This window comes from Manihot esculenta, chromosome 4, assembly GCF_001659605.2.
Source record: "Manihot esculenta cultivar AM560-2 chromosome 4, M.esculenta_v8, whole genome shotgun sequence".
NCBI lineage: Eukaryota > Viridiplantae > Streptophyta > Magnoliopsida > Malpighiales > Euphorbiaceae > Manihot > Manihot esculenta.
The window spans coordinates 6,016,039-6,038,249 of NC_035164.2; the positions used below are offsets into that span (position 1 = coordinate 6,016,039).

At 33.8% G+C, this 22,211-nt stretch overlaps 1 protein-coding gene and 1 pseudogene across 1 annotated transcript; both read left to right on the forward strand.

The window, feature by feature from the left end:
• Window positions 1–3,236: 3,236 nt before the first annotated feature.
• LOC110613663 (transcription termination factor MTEF18, mitochondrial) lies at window positions 3,237–4,507 on the forward strand. Its single transcript, XM_021754892.1, has 2 exons — window positions 3,237–3,264; window positions 3,462–4,507. The coding sequence occupies exons 1-2, from the start codon at window positions 3,237–3,239 to the stop codon at window positions 4,505–4,507; spliced, it is 1,074 nt and encodes a 357-aa protein (XP_021610584.1).
• Window positions 4,508–7,231: 2,724 nt separating this feature from the next.
• On the forward strand, window positions 7,232–9,394 carry LOC110612758 (annotated as a pseudogene).
• Window positions 9,395–22,211: the final 12,817 nt, after the last annotated feature.

The window sequence follows — 22,211 nt, forward strand, 5'->3', positions numbered from 1 at the left end:
GATTTGGTCCCTTAATGGTGAACTAGCAAAGCTTGTATGAGTAGCATTGTTAACTTGTCATTATTATCTTAGAGGATTACTTTTGATAGTTTAGTTTATTACATTTTCATTTAAAGGTACTACTTCACAGAACTGATGATATGAGTAGCTTTGAGAACTAAATTTCACTTTTCAATCCTGTCTTGGTCCTTGGATGGCTTTTTTTTGCCCTGATCGTTCGGTCAATTACTTCAACTATTAAGCTTTGAGTGCTTGCTTATATTTTGTGTTTTGTAAGAGAAAGATGATGGCTGATTGGCTTCCCTTTCTTCAGATTCGACCTAAAGATAAATTGGGGTGCATTAAATTGTTATCCAAAACTATGTAGCTTGTTGAAGCTTGCTAAATTGTGTAGAAAAGAATCAAGGGTTTATGCCTATGGGAAGGGGTATAAACAGTAGCAAATATGTTAAGCAGGAACACTAAGTGGAGTGCTCTAAAGCTATTATGTCTTTATAGAGGATATAGAAAGTGTCATATGTACTAAGCAGGGATTGAAAAAATTGCATCTTGATTCTCTTAACCATGTAGATTTGCATTTCTGGCTTACCCTTTTTTTTTTTGTTAAATGATAGACGCACACTGACCGTAGCTACTGCATTAAGTTAAGACCTTGATGGATGTGAGATTTCAAAGGACTGGGTTTTCGAGATTTCAAAGGACCGGCTCATGGGGCACGCCCCCGAAGGAAGCTCACTCTATTTGTCTAGGAAACAGGTGGGGTTGTTCTGCACCTATGAATATATGATATAAATACGTAGAGTTGAATGTTAGTTTCACTTTCTTTTTATATTATAGATCCATATGAATCCTTTTTTCCAGCGAAACGTCAAATTTTCCTCCAAATTCTAGGGCAGCCTCCTTACTTGGTAACAACTGGAAGATGTGCAGCTCCATTATACTTGCTTTTCAAAACTTAGACCAATAGAGCTGTTGGCTTCTCCACCAGCTCCCCACACAATTTAATTATACAAGCACAATTTAATGCATATGAATTTTTTTATATATAATTTAACTATTTAGTCCTGTATCACTGAAATTTTCATTATTTAATTTTTTTTTAAAAATATATATATATTAAAATGTTTATAAATTTTAAAATATTTAGTAATTAATTTTTTATTAATTTTATTTTAGTTGTTAAATAATTATTCTCTAATATTTTAGACTTTTTATAATATTTAATAGTTAAAATTAATAGATAAATTAATTAATAAACTTTTTAAAATGTCTAAGTTACTACGAGAATAATTGATTTGTGGCAGTTAAGTGTTCGTAACGACGTTAATTTTTTATCCTTTCATATAGGCTTTTTTTATTATTGTCAAGTAAAATTCATCGAGTGTTAGATTGTTTATCACCATTAAAAATCGTGAGCCATTTATAAACTAAAATCTCAAAACTCAGTACACATTACATAACACGTAAATGTCATGTTCACATCTTGCATCAACATTCATTTGACACACTCGATCATTAGAATCAATTATCGGATCATTTTCTGTTTTAAACTAATTTTAAAAATTGAGAAACTAATTCACGAATTGAGTGATGACTGAGCGCGAATATGCAACATTAATCAATTGACACTTGAAGTTCGTGAACACTTTCGGTGCAGTCAAGTCTTGCTTCGACTATGATGCGAGCGCACCTATTGGCCTCTCTACACCCTTAATGAAAGATCAGTTTCCAATCTAAATTACGCACATAGCAATAGGCATAAATATGGACAGCAGGTTATTGAGGGTAAGAGAGTCGCCTGATCTTCTTGTTTTCTCCCAATTTAAAGCATTTAAATTTTAAAATTCTAACAACCTAATAGCTGTGATTATGCAAGCGAGAGAGATAATATTTAGACCAACTCATAAGATATTACTTGGCTTTATCAATGATATAGCTACAAATATCTTGTAAATCGCTCAAATGTAAAAGAGGAACTACAAGGAATCTACCAACATCATTTGTCTACATGACTTCAAGCCATCTACTTAAATTCTTCATAATTGAGCAGCTACATCATTAAAGAAGAGAAAAATATTAGAAAAAAAGTGATCCTACAACACATTAAAGAGAGAAAATAATAATTAATATTAATATAATAACTATATTTCAACTAATAAAATAAATATTATTAAAAAGTGACTTAAAAAATGATTGTTGTTGGAATTTTTCTAAAATAAAAAAACTCGAGTCTTAGGAAGCTGACTCATTCACACAAACTATTACAAAAATTATCTAACACTCTTTTAATTTACATCTAATAAAATATTTATATATTTGGAATTTGACCGTAACGCACGCTAAGATTTAACACTCTTCACACAAGTGTCATATTGATTTATTTTTCTCTTTTTAAAAGAGTCTATGCTTATTATATAAGCGTTAGGCCCGAGTCGATTGACATTTTTATCCGCACAAAAAAAGCGGACGCTTCAATCTTTCCTCCCCTATTCTACCTCGCCCATCATTCTAATAAAATTTAACTCTTTTCATATTCAATTTTTTAAAGTAAATTATTTAGTAGAATAATATTTAGCTTAGTAATATAATTATTATCTTATATTTTAATTAACTTTTATACTTTATTTAGAAGTAATTAATTTGTATATTAGATCATTTATTTCTAATAAAAATTTATTGTGTTTTTATCAATAGATGATAATTATTTATATATTGTCGAAAGTGTTAAGGTTAATTATATATTGATTTATTGTATTTTCTCTAATTATTTTTTTTTCATACTATATACACAAAAATTAATTATATATTGATTTTAAAATTTAGTTAAAAATATATCTAAATGAAAAGATTTGAATAATAAATTTAAAATTTAAATATTTAAATTAAAATGTAAAAGCATAACAACAAGCGACATTTAGGGTGTATCTACTTATATAAAATAATTTTCAGTTTTCTATTTTATAAGAAAACTGTAATTTTCATTTTTTTTTTATAGAAAATAAGTGTTCTTAGAAAATATACTTCTCAGTAAATTGAGAACACACGCATATATATATATATATAGTGCAAACAGAACGAAACGGCCATAAACGCAGGCCATCAGATGGATGCTCGAAATGTATGAAAGACCACGGGAAGTTCTTCGTTCGTTTAAGTTAGGGAAATGGAAGAAGAAGAAGGCCATTTAGCATTTAGCCATCTTCATCGGCTTGATAATTTACTTTTCAGATCTCACGATGGAGAATATCTCAGCTACTGATCCTGGTAAACCCTAAAGCTAAGCTCTTTCCCGGTGTAGCCTGCAATGTTTGGTTTTTTCCGTTCAAGGTTACAATTAAATAATATTTTTCCTCTTTTTGTTTCAAATGCTCAACTGGGTGTTCTTCCTTTTCAATCAATATTCGTAATCAGATCCTTTTCATCTATCAAATCTTCTAATTTGAATGATCGCTCATTTACAGTTTCTTATCTCGTAAATTCATGTGGGTTAACCCTAAAATCTGCTCAAACTATCTCTAAGAGGGTATGTCTTAAAACTCCTGAAGGACCAGATTCAGTACTTAGGCTTCTCAGAGAACATGCCTTCACCAATTCCCAAATCTCCAGTGTTGTTAAGATGAAGCCCATAATGCTTTTACTTCATCCTGAAAGGATTCTTTTGCCCAAACTTGAGTTTCTGTATTCTATTGGTGTTTCAAGAGAAGAGCTTTCAATAATTGTTTCTAAGAATCCAGAATTGTTGTGTAGAAGTATAGAGCGATATCTGTCCCCACATTATCATATCCTCAAAAGTATACTCGTTTGTGATGAAAAAGTGATTAAGAGTATGAAACGCTTGTTAAAAGCTTCTATAGTGCTTTCGGAGAGCGATTTTTTTGCCAATTTATCACTCTTAAGAGGGCTTCAAATTCCTCAGTCTTCCATCTCTGTGTTGGTCACCTATCATCCCATGATTATGTGCGTAAAAGCTTTGAATTTTGCTGAAGGTGTTAAGAAAATTATTAAAACAGGATTTGATCCTTCAGAAGTCACATTTGTTAAGGCGCTCAATGTTTTGCTTGGAATGACGCAGAAAACATGGGATCATAAAATGGAGGCTTTCAAGAGGTGGGGTTTTTCTGAAGAAGAGATTTGGTCAATTTTCAGAAAGAGTCCCTCGGCTATGGCTATATCTGAAACGAATCTTATGCGTAAAATGAATTTTTTTGTATGCAAGATGGGTTGGCAGCCTGCTGCTGTTGGTAGAGTTCCAGTTGTTCTGGCCTATGGTTTGGAATCTAGGATTATGCCTAGATGTTCAGTTGTGAGAGTTTTGCTTTTGAAGGGTTTGATCAAGGATGATATCCCCATACCCTCGATCTTGACCAGCTGCGAAAAAAGCTTCTTGCAAAGATTTGTAAACAAGTATCAAGATCAGGTGCCCCAATTGTTGGATATTTTCCAAGGAAAGATGGGGCTCACAGAACTTGACTTTGATTTTGATGATAAACCTGCAATTTTGTATTAGGAAATATGTAGCATGCAGTGTCAATCTAGGGATTTCCATTTGGTGATCTTTTATGATTTGAGTCCCTTAATGGTGAACTAGCAAAGCTTGTATGAGCAGCATTGTTAACTTGTCATTATTATCTTAGAGGATTACTTTTGATAGTTAAGTTTATTACATTTTCATTTAAAGGTACTACTTCACAGAACTGATGATATGAGTAGCTTTGGGAACTAAATTTCACTTTTCAATACTGTCTTGGTCCTTGGATGGCTTCTTTTTCCCCTGATCGTTCGGTCGTTTACTTCAACTATTAAGCTTTGAGTGCTTGCTTATATTTTGTGTTTGTAAGACAAAGATGATGGCTGATTGGCTTCCCTTTCTTCAGACAAGGCCTAAAGATAAATTGGGGTGCATTATATTGTTACCAAAACTGTGTAGCTTGTTGAAGCTTGCTAAATTGTGTAGAAAAGAATCAAGGGTTTATGCCTATGGGAAGGGATATAAACAGTAGCAAATGTGTTAATGAAGAACACAAAGTGGAGTGCTCTAAAGCTATTATGTCTTTATAGAGGATACAGAAAGTGTCATATGTACTAAGCAGGAATTGAAAATGACCTTAACTACTGTATCAAGTTAAGACCATGACAATTTTAATAATGCTCCTTGGTGGTATATATGTCTACACATGCTTCATTCTATTTGTCTAGGGAACAGGTGGGGTTGTTCTGCACCTATCACTCTATGCACAAGCATTTCTTGTTGAAGAAATCATCCCCAGATGCTCAGTCACTGGTTTTCTGCCGAAGGCTTAATCAAGAACTTTTTGTTAAGCAGCAGTTTCTAAGGATTTTTTGCTATTCTAGACCTAGGACTTGATTTGAGTGGAAGAAAAATAATTGCAGATCTAGTGGGATTCTTCTTCTTTTTCCCTTTGAATTTATTTATTTTTTTAATTTTTGGGTTTATGTGAAGGGAAATGGGATGATGATTAAATACTTTAACTAAAAAAAGAGTTAAAAGGTTGATTACTGAAATTTTAAATTTAAAGGATGTAATTGGAAGAAAAAAAAACTAGATAAACAAAACTTTAATTTTTATAGTTAAGAAAATTTTATATACTAGTTGTATTTTCAAAAATGAGCTACTTCAGGTTTGTATTCGTGTTATAAAAACTACTTATAGAAAATAAATTTAGATCGAATTTATATGAATATATAATATAAATATATGAAATTGTATGTTGGTTTTACATTTATTTTACATTATAGGTTATTAAGAATCCTCTTTCCTCCAGCCAAACCTCAAATTTTCCTCCAAATTCTAGGGCAGCCTCCTCACTTGGTAACAACTGGAAGATGTGCAGCTCCATTATACTTGCTTTACAAAACTTAGACCAAGAGAGCTGTTGGATGGCTCCTCCACCAAGTCCCACACAATTTAATGCTAATGATTTTTTTTTTTAATTTAACTATTTAATCCTATATCACTGAAAATTTCATTATTTAATCTATTTTTTCAAAAAAAATTAAAATGTTTATAAAATTTTAAAAAATTTATTAATTAATTTTTCATTAATTATTTTATTATTTAATTTTTAAATTTAAAAAAATTCATCGATTGATTCAATTTTATAAAAATTATATTAATTAATTACTTTGTATTAATAGCATTTTAGATATTTTTTAATATTTAATTATTAAAATTAATAAATAAACTTTTTAAAATGTCAAGCTTGATAACAAAATGTTTACAGGCATGTTGAACTCTACAGTCCGCCCCACTTTCTCAACTTATTCCGAATGATGTATATGACGTAACATCGGCTTTTAAAAATTCTTGTTGTCAAAGTATCGGATTCTTAAAGAAAACGGAGATTTCAGGACCTACGCTAGATTCTGATATAATACAAATATTATCCTTGATTGCATTTATCTATATAATTCATATATAGAATTGAGTCAATTTTCACATATGGAGAATTTTGAGAGTTACTGTGCAAGGTGGACGCCAAGACCTACTTCTCTATCTTATTAATTATTTACTTCAACTCCTTATAATTATGATTAGATTTGAGAGAACACATGGTTAACACTTCGTTCGACTTTTTTTCTTTTTTGTGTAGACATATACTCCATAAATCTAATTTATTTTCTTTAAATTTTTTTGAGTTATTTTCTTCAACCATTTATTTATAGATAAAATATTTTGACACAGTGATATCTTAATACCACTAGAAACGATAAAAATAAATTCTAAGGAATAAAAAAAAATGAAAAATTAAATTTATATCCAACGAATTACACCTATTAAAAAAAAATATTTTGTTTTGGTTTGACGAGTAATCATATATGAAATAGCTAACGGTATAAATTTAAAAACACTTTTCCCTCTAATTTTTTGTTTTTTTTATTTGTATTTTATATTTTAAAAACTTAGACTTATATTGAATTTTAATGTGGTTCGCAACCAGAACGAATTGGGGGAGGGGTTATTTTCGGTTATTTTTGTAGAAGATTTTAGTTTTGCAATTTAAGATTCAGCTGGGGAGAGAGTTTAAGCCCTCCATCTCAATTTCTTAATTTAAATTTATCCATAAGAGAGGATGATATTGAAGATTCTGACAATATTCAACAGAAATCATTATTTAATAGGCGTCGATACAGTGCGCTTGAAAGAGGAGATCACGCTAATTTAAATTTATCCAACCACTCTCTATGCAAACCGGATGCTTATGTAATAAGCGCCAAGCTAATTTAAAAAATAAATAAATAAACCTGCCCTCTTGCGTAAAGCGCCAAGTCGTGACACGCTCTAGGGACGGACTCTAACCGCCACATAGGCGTCAAATCTCAAATGCATAACTATTTTTCCGGTGACCCTGCTCCCCACCCTCGGTCTCTCTCCACAACCCTTATTCCCCGTCTCTCTCTCTCCTCGGAGACTCCATTTCTGTTCACAGTTGAGCTCCGGGTAGGGTGTAAATACCTTTGAGAACAATCCCGATTCTCGAATTTCAGGTTTGGAATTCAATTCTCAGGCCGGTTATTTATATTTGATATTCTGTCGATGGATCTCGCAAATTTGGCTTTAACCCTTCATGCTAACCTCAGCCCTAATCCTGGTGTACGCAAAACCGCCTAGCAAAGCCTCAATCAATTTTACTTATTTGTCCTCTTCATATTGATTAGTTTTAGGTTTTAGATTGTGAGAACTAGAAAAGAAGATAAGAAAGGTATAAAACTGGAGCGTTTGGGCTATTATTCCAATGCAATTCGCCCAGAAAATGGCGAGCAAAATCCTCAAAATTTCTTTGTCCTTCGCTTGATGGTTTACTGTTCGCTACTGATGAAGGAGAATTGATTGAACATGAACATGGGTAGAGCCTAAAGCTTAGCTGCTTCACTCTGAAAATATCTGTGAGTATCCTGCAATGCCTGGTTTTTACAGTTCAAAATTAGCTTTGAATAAGAGCGTTTCTCTGTCGATATCAGATGCCCAACTGGGTATTCTTGCTTTTCACTCATTATTTATAATCAGACCATGTTCATCTGATGTATCTTCTAATTTGAATGGCCACTCATTTACAGTCTCATATCTCATAAATTCATGTGGATTGACCCTAAAATCTGCTGAATCCGCCTCTAAGAGGATAAAATTTGAAACCCCTGAAAGACCAGATTCAGTACTTAGGTTTCTCAAGGAACATGGATTCACCAATTCCCACATCTCCAAAATTGTTGAGCTGCGTGCCAAATTGCTTTTATGCCATCCTGAAAGGACACTTCTGCCCAAGTTTGAGTTTTTGCATTCTGTAGGGGTTTCAAGATCAGACCTTCCCTTAATTGTTTCTCAGAAGCCAGAATTATTGGTTCGAAGTATAAAGAGATTTCAGATCCCACATTATAATATCCTTAAAAGTGTACTTGTTTCTGATGAGAAAGTAGTTAAGAGCTTAAAACGCGTGGTAAGAAATCCTATAATGCTTTCGCATGAAGACTTTAACGTCAATTTATCACTTTTAAAAGAGCTTGGAATTCCACAATCTGCCATCTCTTACTTGGTCACCTGTCATCCCTTTACTATGTGCCAAAAAGCTACCAAGTTTGCTGAAGGGGTTAAGAAAGTCACTAAAATAGGATTTGATCCTTCAAAATCTGCATTTGTCTCTGCGCTCCAAGTTTTGCTTGAAACGAGGCAGAAAACATGGGAACAAAGAATGGAGGTTTTTAGGAGGTGGGGTAAATTTATCAGAAGAAGAGATTTCAACAATTTTCAGAAAATTTCCATGTTCTATGCGTCTGTCTGAAAAGAATATTATGTCCACCATGAATTTTCTTGTGTGCAAGATGGGTTGGCAGCCTGCTGCTGTTGCTAGAGTTCCAGTTGTTTTGGGTTATGGTTTGGAGACAAGGATTATACCTAGATGTTCAGTCATAAGAGTTCTGCTTTTAAAAGGTTTGATCGAGGAAGATATCAAAATATCCTCGGTCTTGACGTGTTCTAAAAAGTGCTTCTGAAAAAGGTTTGTGATCAAGTATCAGGATCAGGTGCCTCAATTGTTGGATCTCCTTGAAGGAAAAATGGGTCTTGCAGATCTTGGTTTTGGCTTTGATAATACATCTGCGGTTTTGCGGTAGGAAATACATAGCACTGGATGTCAATCTTAAACCTGTGGATTTCCATGCGATGATGTTTTCTGATTGAGTCCCTTAATTTCCTTGGTCAATTAGCAAAGCGTGAATGAGTACCTTTGTTAACTTGATAACTATAATTAAGCCTTAATCCCAAACTATTCGGGTTGGCTATGTGGATCCTTCTTGTTTAACTTGTCACTATCATTGTGGAGGACTAACTTTTATGGTTTAATTTAATAGAATTTTGGTTTGAAGGTACTATTTCACTGAATTGATAATATTAACAATGGCTTTGATAGCTAATTGAACTTTTCATTAATTTGTTGGACGGCTTTTTATTTTTATGGTTTAACTAAATTGCTTATATTTTGTTTTTGGTAAGACATCTTGATGGCTTTCCTTTCCTCATGCTGAAGATTATAGTCCAGGTCCAAAATTGTGTAGCTTGTTGAACCTTGCTAACGTATCATCTATTGAGTTTCCTACTCTTGGGTTATGCCTACAGGAAGAGACATAAACAGTGCCAAATGTGTTAATGTGGAACTCAAAGTGGGATGTTCTAATTCTAAACATTATGGCTTTAGAGGATAGTGTCATGCATTAAGTAGGAATTCAAAAGTTGAATTGTATAAGAGTGCAAGTATGTCCTGCAATATTTGTTTTTAACAGTTCCAGATTAGCTTTGAATAAGGTTGTTTCTTTGTTGATCTCAAATGCTCAACTGGGTATTCTTCTTCTCCACCCATTACTTATAATCAGATCCTTTTCATCAGGGGCATCTTCTAATTTGAATGAGCACATTTACTGTCTCATATCAAATAAATACATGTCGATGGCCCTAGGATGTGTTATGATCCAGAAAGACCAGACAATACTTAGGCTTCTCAGGGTATATGGATTCACCGATTCCCACATCTTCAAAATTGTTAAGCTTCAGACCCAGGTGCTTTCAACCCATCCTGAAAAGGCACACTTGCCACAAAATTCTCATTTTAAAGCATCTGTAAGTACATTCGTTACTCTTTATCTTGGAATAGTTTTTGTCCGTCACTTTTTCTAATTGGAGTATGGTACTAGTTGCTCCCCATATTTTTAGGCATTGCCTACTATGGTGTCTTTGCAAAATTCAATGTTACTTTCCAATAGTTATCAGCTTTGACTGTGAATCTAGTCATAATAATATACTCATCTATCCTTTGGCATGCATGCTTTTCACAATCTAAGTTAAGAAAAGTTGTTAGACTTGATCCATGTCTCAAAGATTTTGCTTTTGGTATAGGTTACACATAATTTGAGCAGAGCCTGCTCTTTTGCTACAAAGCCAATGCCCACCCAGAGAAGCAAAAAACCCTACAGCATTTGTTAGCGCAGAAGTATACAACAGAGCTTGCACACCAACTCTCGGAGTTGAAGCTGAGCCCTGTTTTGTGACTGCCAAGAGGGAGCCTGCCAGTTGAGATGTTACAGCAAATGATTGTCCCAGTTTTGTATTTGTTGGGTTTCAGCTTCTCAGTTAAAATTGGTCCAACGTTGAGAACATCGAACGTACCCACAGTAGAGCCAAGAGGTCATGGCATTTTGAAAATTTTTAAATTTTTTAGGTATATTTTTGTAATTTTTTTAATTTTAAATAAATGAAAGAAAAATTATGATTAAATCTCTAAATTTTTTAAAAATCTATTAGTTTATACCTATTTGAAAATTATACCATTAATTTATATTAAATATTTATATTTTTATCCATATAATTTAAATATATGTATTATTTAGTATTTATAAGATTAAATATCTATACTATTTGATTTTTTTTATTAAAGTCTAAATAAATTCACTAATAATTTTTTAATAAATTATTAAATAATTTAATTTTATAAAATATAAAAATATTCTTACTTGTATAATTTTGATATAAAAAATGAACTAGTGAATTTTCAAAAATTTAAAAACTTGATAATCATTCTTTCATAAATAAAATCGCAATACTAAATATTATTTTTATAGCAATAAATTATTTCATTCCGCTCTAATTTAAAAAATTTATTTTTAATTTTTTATATTTCAATTTAAGTATACTAATATTTTTTCTTTTCAAGAATATTTATATTTTATTTTTTATAATTATTTTTTAATAATAACTAATTTTATTTACTTTTATTTATGTGATTGAAATTATATATTAGATTATTTAAATTTATAAAAAATAAATTTTAATTGTTTTTACAAAAATATTAAGAGTAATAGTTAAATTATTTAATATTTTTATAAATTATTTAAATATAAAAAATTTTAAAAAAATGAGTTTAATATGTTATGAATTGGATTAATTTTATTTAAAAATAAATTATAAATATAGATAAAATTAAATAATATTTATATGAATAATAAATTAAACTATTCAAATTATAAAAAAAAAATAAATGAAAAAATTCATTCACTCGTCAAATTTTATCTATGAAAATTTTCTCTTTATTTTGACTCTCAATTTGAAAATTTTATTTTTAATATCTGTATTAACCAAAAAAATTTTAAAAAAATAAATTTAAAAATTTTGTTAAATAAATTAAATTAGGCTCCTGACTTCTGAATCCGTCACTAATCGGGAATGAGATGGTCACCAGAAAAACACCGTACGATGCACTGCTCAGATCCCTCCACCTGAATCCTTGTCCAAGAAATCCCATTCTCTTCGTCAAATCCAAATTGCTCATCCCCAGGAGAGCCCTGGATTTGGAAACAGTTTTGGATTCTCAGGCTAAACCTCCGATCAACTCCATAACTTGTTCCAGGTACAGACTGAATCTCATCTGGGCTACGTTCAGAAAGTTGAATTTCTTGATTTATGTTGTGTGTAGGTGAATTTGCGAGCAATTTTTCAAATCATGCATTATTTTAAAAAAAATTATCAATTCAGATAAGATCCGAAAATATTTTCGAATTCTGTATTAATGCCAGGGATTCGCTAATCAGAATGCCGAACACGCCAATTCGACACTAATAGTGTCGAATAAATGACCGTTCGGAAGCATAAATGGGGAACTTGGACTGATACAACTTGTTCGGTACTCTTGAAGCCGAACAAGCTGATCTGACTATCCTGATTGCCCGCTGTAAACTCTTCGGCACTTATAGTGCTGAAGAGTGCTTTTATTTTATTTTTATTTTTATTTTTATATTATAATATTATATAAATTGATTAGTATTAATTTTATTTTATTTTTATATTATAATATTATGTAAATTGATTAGTATTAATTTTATTTTATGTTAAAGTTATTTTAAATAATTTTTAATATCTAATACAATGTAATTTTTTAAAATAAATATAATTAAGAAAATAGAATTTAATAATTTTTAAAAAATTTAATAAATTTAAAAATAAATATAATTAAAAAAATTTAAATTAAATTAATAAATTATTTAATCCATCATTTATTTTCCTTTTAAATTTATTTTATTTTTATAAAATTATTTTTGTGTTTTTCTAAAGTATGCAGGTACATGAATCTGCAAAGCATGCAGGGCACTCTTCGGTATAAGTGCCGAAGAGTTTTCTGCTGCGAGCAGCTAGATCAGCTTGTTCGGCATCAAGAGTGCCGAACAAGTTGCATCAGCCCAAGTTCACCACTTATGCTGCCGAACTGTCATTTGTTCGATACTATTAGTGTCGAACTGGCGTGTTCTGGCAAATTCCTGGCGTTAACACACACAATTCGAAAATATTTTCGGATTCTGTCTGAATTGATAATTTTTTTAAAAATAATGCATGATTTGAAAAATTGCTCACATGAATCTACAAAGCATGCAGGGCACTCTTCGGCACTATAAGTGCCGAAGAGTTTTCTGCTTACAGCGGGTAGCCAGGTCAGCTTGTTCGGCATCAAGAGTGCCGAACAAGTTGCATCAGCCCAAGTTCGCCACTTATGCTGTCGAACTGCCATTTGTTCGACACTATTAGTGTCGAACTGGCGTGTTCGGCATTCTGACTGGCGAACCCCTGGCGTTAACACACAGAATCTGAAAATATTTTCGGATTCTGTCTGAATTGATAATTTTTTTTAAAATAATGCATGATTTGAAAAATTGCTCTGAATTTGCAGAGGAAACTGCCATGGTTGTGGATTGATGCTTGAACCCATCATTACTGTCTTTATAGACAAAAATTGATAAACCAAGGAGAAATTTCCTCTGCAAAACGGAGAAGCATTAGATAAAAATACCAACCATCAATTATTTACTCTGCTACGCGTTAAGAACGCGTATAGTAAGGTTCATTCCCTTAAAGGGTAATTTTATCTATGGTTCCTAAACTTTGAAATTTGTTTCATTTGCATTTGTTTCAATAAAATCACTCAAGTTTTAAAGGAATTCACTTTAATCTGGTATATCAGGTTTCAGATTAGCAATCCCTCAATCTATTCTCTCTCCTTCTTTTACATTTAATTAATTGATTGTTATTAATTAATAAAATTATTTAATTTTTAATAAACCTAATTATTGAATTTTACAATCAATTATAGGGTACTTTTGCTATTTATGAAAAGGAGAAGCTTGCAAATGCTTAGTGTGGGCAAATGAAGCTCACACAGCTTTTTATAGGAAATGAATAGGAAGCAAAGGAACGACCCTCTATCTTCCCAACATAATATCCTTCAAAGGTTAGATATTAACAGATTCAAAAATCATTGAAGGATAGATATTAACACGATTAAAAAAAAAAAAGATTGAATCTAAAGATTCGTAGAATAGTGGTAGACTAAGGATATTAAGATCGAAACTATAGAGAGAAAAAATAGCTTAAAAAATGAGCACTTAACTAAACAGACTCTCAAAATCCATTCTAAATTAAAGTTCTAGTTTCCTCGTCTAAAACAATAATTACTCTGTCCTAAAACTATATCGATAAATTTCTAAACTCATCTTAAATTATTTGATTGACTTAAGTATTAGAGATTTTGTCCACCAAATTACTTTGTTGTTTTTCTCTATTTTACAAATAATTACTCGAAAGAAAAATCAAAATAGCATCAATAATTCTACTATAATTCAAAAACTAATATAAATATACTCTAAAATATTAAATTCGGAAGAAAGGTTTAGTTCTAAATAACTTTCTACAAGAAATAATTAAATATTACTTTAAAAAATATTAACTAACAAAAATAAAATAAAAAAAAAATTTGATGAGACTAGAATGAAATTTTTCATCTTCTGATATTTTAAGAATGAAAATATAATTTTAGGATATACAAATTTTAATTGACTTTAGAATATAATTTTTACTATTGACTTGATACAATATAAATGGTTGTACTATTTGAACATTCATGTTGGTAAACTAAACCAATATATTTTTTTTATATATCTTTATTTTTTGTCATTAATTGAATACCCTATAAAGTATTTTTTTTTTTTAAAAAAAGGTATGTTATGTAAATTCTCTATTATTAGTCTAATAATTTTCCATTTCTAATTTATACTTTTAAAATTTAATTTAATAATTCGATATTTAAAATATTTTATTTATCTATAGTGTATAGTTTAGTATTTTTTTTGTTATATTAATTAATTGATAATTTATTGTTTAAAGTAAAATATTTTATATTATTCTCTAATTTATAGAATAATTTTAATATATATTTTCAATGAAAAATGAATTTTCAATTAACATTTTAAGTTTAATAGATATAATTAGAACTATAATATAAATAAATATTATTATCTTTATTATAAAAATAAAATTTATTTATTTAAATTTAATAGCTTTTTTGATGATGTGAAAATTTTATGTTTCCCCAAATAACCAGTTTATTTTTAAAAGATAAGAATTAGAATAATATTTTTAAAAGATAATGTGCCTTAGCATAAGTTTGTCTTTCTTTTGGGTGCCAATCAATTTTCCAAAACTTTCCCCACTCTTCATTATAAATACGACTAGATAATTCATTTTATTTAATATTATTAATATGAAATAAGATTTTGCACATGTTGAATATTAATATTTAATGAAATATTTTACCATATAATATTTATATATAATGTTTTATATAATAGAAATTCATTTGTAATAAATATTTACTATTATATATGATAAAAATAAAATATATTAATAAATTATATTTTTAGTGATATGGCATAATAATCGCTAATATAGGTCATGCGCTCGCATTCGAAAATAGAGTTACATGTAAAATTCTAATCAAAAGATACTAGGTTCCAGTGAGGGAAAAGAAAACTCAGACATTTCAACTCTTCTTCAAGACTCGCTCTCTCAACTACAAGGTGAAATTCCATAGAGAGTTACCATTAGAGAACGCAATCCAGTAGATCTTCATTACGTTTATAATCACAGAATCCCCTATCAATTAGTTGGGACCAACCGGATTTACAAGAGATGCGATAATTAACTTCATCTCCTTACAGTATAAAAGTTAATGATCGTAGAGACCAATGTATGTAATTCTTATACAACTACTCTTGAATTCTAAGCAATTCCTTACATTCGCCCTTTTCTTAAGTTTACTGACTTGAGTGTCGGAGTGGCTGCCGTAAGCTCTAACCACCTCATATTCTCTTTCTTGCAGAATGACCAATCGTGACACAGTTTCATTTTAGCAACATTATTTGGTTCCGTTGCAGGGAAATCCATTAAATTCTCTCTGTTCATTTAGATTAAAACCGGTCTTTTATCCCCTTTTTCTTAAAAAGAAACCTTTCTTTTCTCTCTCTCAAAATGGCTAGAAGTTCGTGAGCTACTGTTAAGGTTGCTATTAATGAGAATGCTATCATTTCTTTAGCTCATGGCAGTGGACAAAACACACCCTCTAAGGTCAACGAAGCAAATCTCAACAATCTGAACAATAAGCAAATGCTCTAAATATTAAAAGGCTGCAGGCTACTCTTAAGCAGTATAAGACTCGAGAAAATGCCTCATTTATGGCTCCCAGGGTAAGGGAGAATGCTTCCATTGATACCCCAAGGACTCAGACAAAAGCGATCCAAGCGCAATCCAAAGGGAAGGCCAAATTGGAGGATGAAGAATCGTCGAACGAGCTCCGAAGAACATTGACTGGAAGATGGTTCGGACTATACAAAGGTACTAGAAAGGACAGGAGGAGGACTATTGTAACGACCCGGAAATCGATACCCTTCTGTAACGGCCCGAACCGCCGCCGGCGCTAGAATCCAGATCGGCTTAAGGCCGCCGGGACCCGTAACAAGCCAAACATACCTCCTATCACCTGGTCAAATCCCATACATGATCAAACATAAACATAAAAACTTAAACATCTGATGCAAACACCGAGCTTGACCTGTATGCGACATAACTGGAAACATAAAGAACCCCCTACTAGAGCCTTCATCAAAACTCTAGCTGGGTCAACATAACATACATCAAGTTGGGATCACATCCAAAGAACTAGAACCTAACCGGTGCATGCATCAAACCACAAACATGAAACCTCCACTAGAGTTCTCATCACACTCTAGCATGGTAAACAACACATGCCACAAGTTTAGTTCAAACACAACTCAACATCTAACATAACATACATCATGTACTAACAGGGACTAACCAAGTCTTAGGGCCAAGCACAGTACTAATACATAACATAACTCTACTACACTTTACATTACATTTCATTATCTTACAATACATTATATCAATTTACAAAACATGTCCACACTAAAAGTACTAATCTACTACAATTACAAAAGCATAACCTTAACTCTTGAGACTTCTCGATCGACCTCAAACCTGCAACACTGGGGTTAGGGGAGAAGGGTGAGCTAAAAAGCCCAGTGAGTAGAAACAGAAAAACAGTTCATTAATTACATGCTTTTATGAAATGCGCCACAGCACAAACAATTCACATCACGGATTGGACATGACCACCAAAACTCCCTCTATCTGTAACATAACATGGTGCCCAGCCCTTCGGGCTCCTCAGGACTTTATTATGCCCGGCCCTCAAGGGGCTCCTCAGGACTTCATTAACATAACATAGCTAGGGCTATTGGGGTTGCCTTGGTCCATCCACATCAACAGTAAATAATGCAATGCGTCATATTCGTGTAACTAGTGCAATCAACCTATTACATATAAACATGATGCATGAACATGCTTTAGGCATTTGAATTTCGTAAAATAACAGATTAAGTTTAGTTCTACTCACCTCTGGCAGACGCTGGACTGACTCTGCAATAGCTAACTTTGATGGCCTCCTCGGTCCCTCGGGTCCAATCCTACACAGGTGGACTCGAATGAGGTGCCAAACACACTCTAAACAACTCATAAACAACTACCCAAAACCCCCCTAAAACATCACTTAAACATGCATAGAAAATAACCATGAAAAGGCTGGACAGGGCACTTTCGGCGGCACCTTCGGCGGCCGAACCCTCTCTCTAGAGATGAAATTCGGGCACTTTCGGCGGCACCTTCGGCGGCCAAAAGTCCCTCTCCAGAGACGAAAGTCAGGCACTTTCGGCGGCCGAACCTTCCTTCGGCGGTCGAAAGTCTGCTTTCAAGCCAAAACTCAACTTTCGGGGGCAAGGTTAGGCGGCCAATCCATGCATCCATAGGCAGGTTCGGCGGCCAAAACTACCTTCGGCGGCCGAACCTGAGTTCATCCAGAACTCAACCTCCTATGCATTCAAGCCTCCCAAACCTTCCAAACACCCCAAAGAAGCACCCAACCTCTCCAAAACATGCATAAACCCTTAACCATGCATAAACCCTTAACCATGCACAAAGGAGCTTAAACAAGCTTAAACTCCAATAAAAACATCATAAGGCATACATAAATAGCTTATGACCCACATAAGCCAAAACCATCAAAACTACTCAAAACCTCACTTGCTCTTTCCCAATCATGCATACACTCTCCCACATGCATAAACTAGATTAAACCTTCAACATAACATCACATAAACAAGCATAAGCATACATTGGGCATAAAACCCACATAAACCTAAACATGCATATCTACCCATTCTCAACCATCAAAACATCATTAAACTTACTTAAAACTTCATTAAAACACAAGGAAAGCAAGGATCTACACTTACCTCTTGAAGGTCGAGGGGTGGTGCGATCCCTAACTCGGAGGTGTGGAGGATCCAAACTCCAAAAGCCTCCAAGCTTCCAAAACTCCTTTTTAAGCTGCAAAACTTCAAAACAAGGGTAGAACTCATGAAAAACTTGAGGGATGGGTAGAGAAAGCATGAAAACGGCCAAAGGAGCACAAGAACTCACCTGAGCTCGAGAATGGGGAGAAAACTCGCCCATTTCCGATCTGAGGGCTCTTTATAGGTGGCCTGGTCAAAGACCTTCGGCAGCCTAACGTGCCCCCTAAACTCATGCATGTTCGGCGGCCGAACTTGAACTTCGGCGGCCGAACCTTGGCTCGTTCAAACAAGACTTTCGGAGGCCAAAAGCGCTCCCGAAATCTTCCCATGTTCGGCGGCCGAACTTCACTTTCTGCGGCCGAACCTGGCAAATGCCTCCTTGGCCTTTTCTTTTACAAACTCAATTCCTTTCCATTTAAAACCATAAAATCATGTGAAAACATTTTAGCAACACATCTTACCCCTCTAGAAGCCTCTGGCATCTTCAGAATTCCAGATTCCAACGGAGATTCCGCTGGAAGGTAGGGATTCCGATGCCGGAATCTAGCCGGGTATTACAACTATGGCCTGGACGATGCCTCGCCCCTATCAAAAGAGGTCTTAAAAGAAAAATTTTCAGCCAAGTTCAAGCTGCCAAGATTTGACAAATATGATGGACAGCAGATCCCAAAAGTCTCCTGGCAATCTTTAGGACAACCATGCAGTTTTAGGATGTTAATGACTTCGTATTGTGTCAAGTGTTTTTGTCAACACTCATAAGTTTGGTTTAGAAATAGTACCAATATCTGAGTTCAAGTTTAATTCAGAACTGTACACAATTCTCTATGTTATTTAAATCTTGGTTTATTACTTCTATAACTCCTAAAAAGCTCTCATCTGACTTGTGGAAGACCTACCAATGAGAGGGCGAGTCTTTAAGGAACTTTATCTCACAGTTTAATGCAGAAGCAATACAGGTCGAGGACTTAAATCTTGAGATAACATGCAAAGCATTGAAGAAAGGAACACGCAGTGTTAAATTCATGGATTCCCTGATAAAAAACCCAGCCGCTACGTACCAATAGCTAATGTAGAAAGCCTAAAAGTACATCAGGATGGATGACGAAGTTCAAGCATTGAGAGAGGATAAAAGGATGAGTCAAAAGTAAAACTAAAAGCCAAAGAGACCAGGATATGAAGGAGACCACAAAAGTTGCCTAGTCTCCCGAAGAAGGGATAGCTAAAGTAAGTATAAGAATTATACTCCATTGAATGACTTACAAACACATCTAATGTGGATCAAGAAAAAATGACAAGGAGGTCAGGTGGCCTCCTAAGCTCAACCCTGAGAGAGCCGAAAGGCGAGACAAGAGCAAGTATTACCACTTTCACGAAGATTATGAACATATGACGAAGGAGTGCCGGCAACTAAAAGACGAGAATGAAAGGTTAATAAGGGACGACACACTTTCAAAGCTTGACAGAAAAAGTAAAGAAGAAAGAAGGCCTGAACATGAGGTAACAACTACTGAAACTGCCCCTAATAGTGAACCTATAGGGGTTATACATGTAATTGTTGGTGGATACAGCACGACAAAGAAAAAAATAGTCGCGTTAACTTCAACTAGAGTCTTTTTATTATTGATTTACTCATCTTCAATCATTGCTTTCTTTACTATTTTAATTTTAATCTTAGTTCATCATCATCAAAACCATCCCTTTTTTTATTTTACTTTTATTGCTGATATGCCCAAGTCATTGTTAAGGAAGTCTTTAGTATGAAATCCCTGTGGATTCGACCTTATTGCCACAATCTGTAGTTTTTAATTGTTGATTATTAATAGGTTATTTTTTACGGTTTCGACAACCGCTATCAGACGAGTCTTGGTAGATATAAGTAGTTTTATTAATCTCCTCACCTTAGATATTTTTAATAAGTTAGGATTGGATAAAAGTGATCTTTTCAAGGTCTCCTATCCGTTAGTAGGATTAGGAGACAAAACTGTGACAGTGCTAGGTAACATCTACGTCCGCCTTGTGATGGGTGATGAAAAGCACAAGTGGGAGCTATATGAGAAGTTTGCAGTGGTAGATATCCAGCTCGCATGCAATGTGATATTAGGTCACCTAGTCCTAAATTGCCACAGTATAGTTATTAGTATAGGTGCTATGTATCTTAAGCTGCTAACTCATAAGGATTGGCAGTGGTTCGAGGTAACTAGAGGTCAATCCAAGAATGCTATAGACACTCCACAAAAAGCCTGGGGAAAGCTACGATGCCCATCAACTTGCTGAAAAACTTGATTCTCACATAAAACCAGAACCAATACCCCAAAATCTCAAGAAACCTAAAAAAATGCAATTCAAACTGGATCAAGTCGAGTTTTTACATGGATAGGCTACAATCAAAATGGTAGTTTACAGAAATAAGATATCCAGAATGTTTAAACAGTAGAGTCAGGTTATGTCTTTAATGTAGAAGACTTAGTCCCTAAAAGAACAGATGCAACAGGAGGTAATGTTGGGTCTAGTAAGTTAGAAAAAAAATTAGAAATGGCCATTTAGAGTCTCGAAGGTTATTCGTCCAGGATCTTATAAGAATATTTAGGTTCTTATAAGAAAGGATCAAGTTAGATGGTTGAGTCATTCCCCACTCTTAGAATATTTTTAATTTGAGAAAATTTTATCAATAATAGTTAACAATGTATTTTTCATGTGTTGTGTTATTCAGTGACAAGGGATGATGGGGTTACCTTTTTCAAAAGGATTAAAGAGCATTAATTAAAGGCCACAAGGCAGGTTTTTCTAGGCCATAATCTAGGTGTTAGTCCTGCTAAAGAAGGCATCTTATACCTGGCCACAAGGCGAGTTTTGTCAGACCAATTTGGGTGTTAGTCCCGCTAAATAAGGCATCTTATGTCATGCTACAAGGTGGGTTTCGCCAAGCCATAATCCGGGTATTACTCCCACTAAATAAGGTATCTTATGTCAAGCCACAAGGCGGGTTCCACCAAGCTATAATTCGGGTGTTAGTCTCACTAAATAAGATATCTTATGCCAAGGCTATAAGGCGGGTTTCGCTAGACCATAATCTGGGTGTTACTCCCGCTAAACAAGACATCTTATGTCAGGTCACAATGCGGGTTTCACTAGGCCATAATCCGGGTCTTAGTTCTACTAAATAAGGCATTTTATGCCAAGGCCACAAGATAGGTTCCGCTAGGCTATAATCCAGGTATTAGTGCCGCTAAACAAGGTATTCTATGACAAGGACACAAGGCGGATTTCACCAGGCTATATGACCTGGTGTTAGTCCCACTTCACAAAAAGTTTAAAAAGGTATTTTATGCCAAGGCCATGAGGCGGGTATCTGTCAGGCCACATGACTGGGCGATTAGTCCCGTTAACTAAGGCAAATTTCTATTGTTTCGCCATGCTTATAATTTGAGTGTTAGCCCCGCTACTTAAGGCATTTTATGCCAAGTCCATAAGGCGAGTATCTGTCAGGCCACATGATCGGATGATTAGTCTCGTTAACTAAAGCAAATTTTTGTCGAAAAGCGCCACAAGACGGGTATCTACAAGGTGGGTCTTTGGGCATTAGTCCCAAAATACTAAGGCAAATTTCTACTGAAAAGTACCACAAGGCGGATATCCGCCAAGCGAGTCTTCGGGCCTTAGTCCCAAAAGACTAAGGCAAATTTCTACCAAAAAGTGCCACAAGGCAGGTATCTGCTAGGTGAGTCTTCGGGTATTAGTTCCAAAAGACTAAAGTAAATTTTTGCCGAAAAGTGCCATAAGGCGGGTATCCGCTAGGCGATTCTTCGGGTATTAGTCTCAAAAGACTAAGGCACATTTCTGCCAGGAAGTGTCACAAGGCGAGTATCTGCTAGGCGAGTCTTCGGGCGTTTGTCCCAAAAGACAAAGGCAAGTTTCTGCCAAAAATCACCACAAGGCGAGTAACCACTAGACGAGTCTTT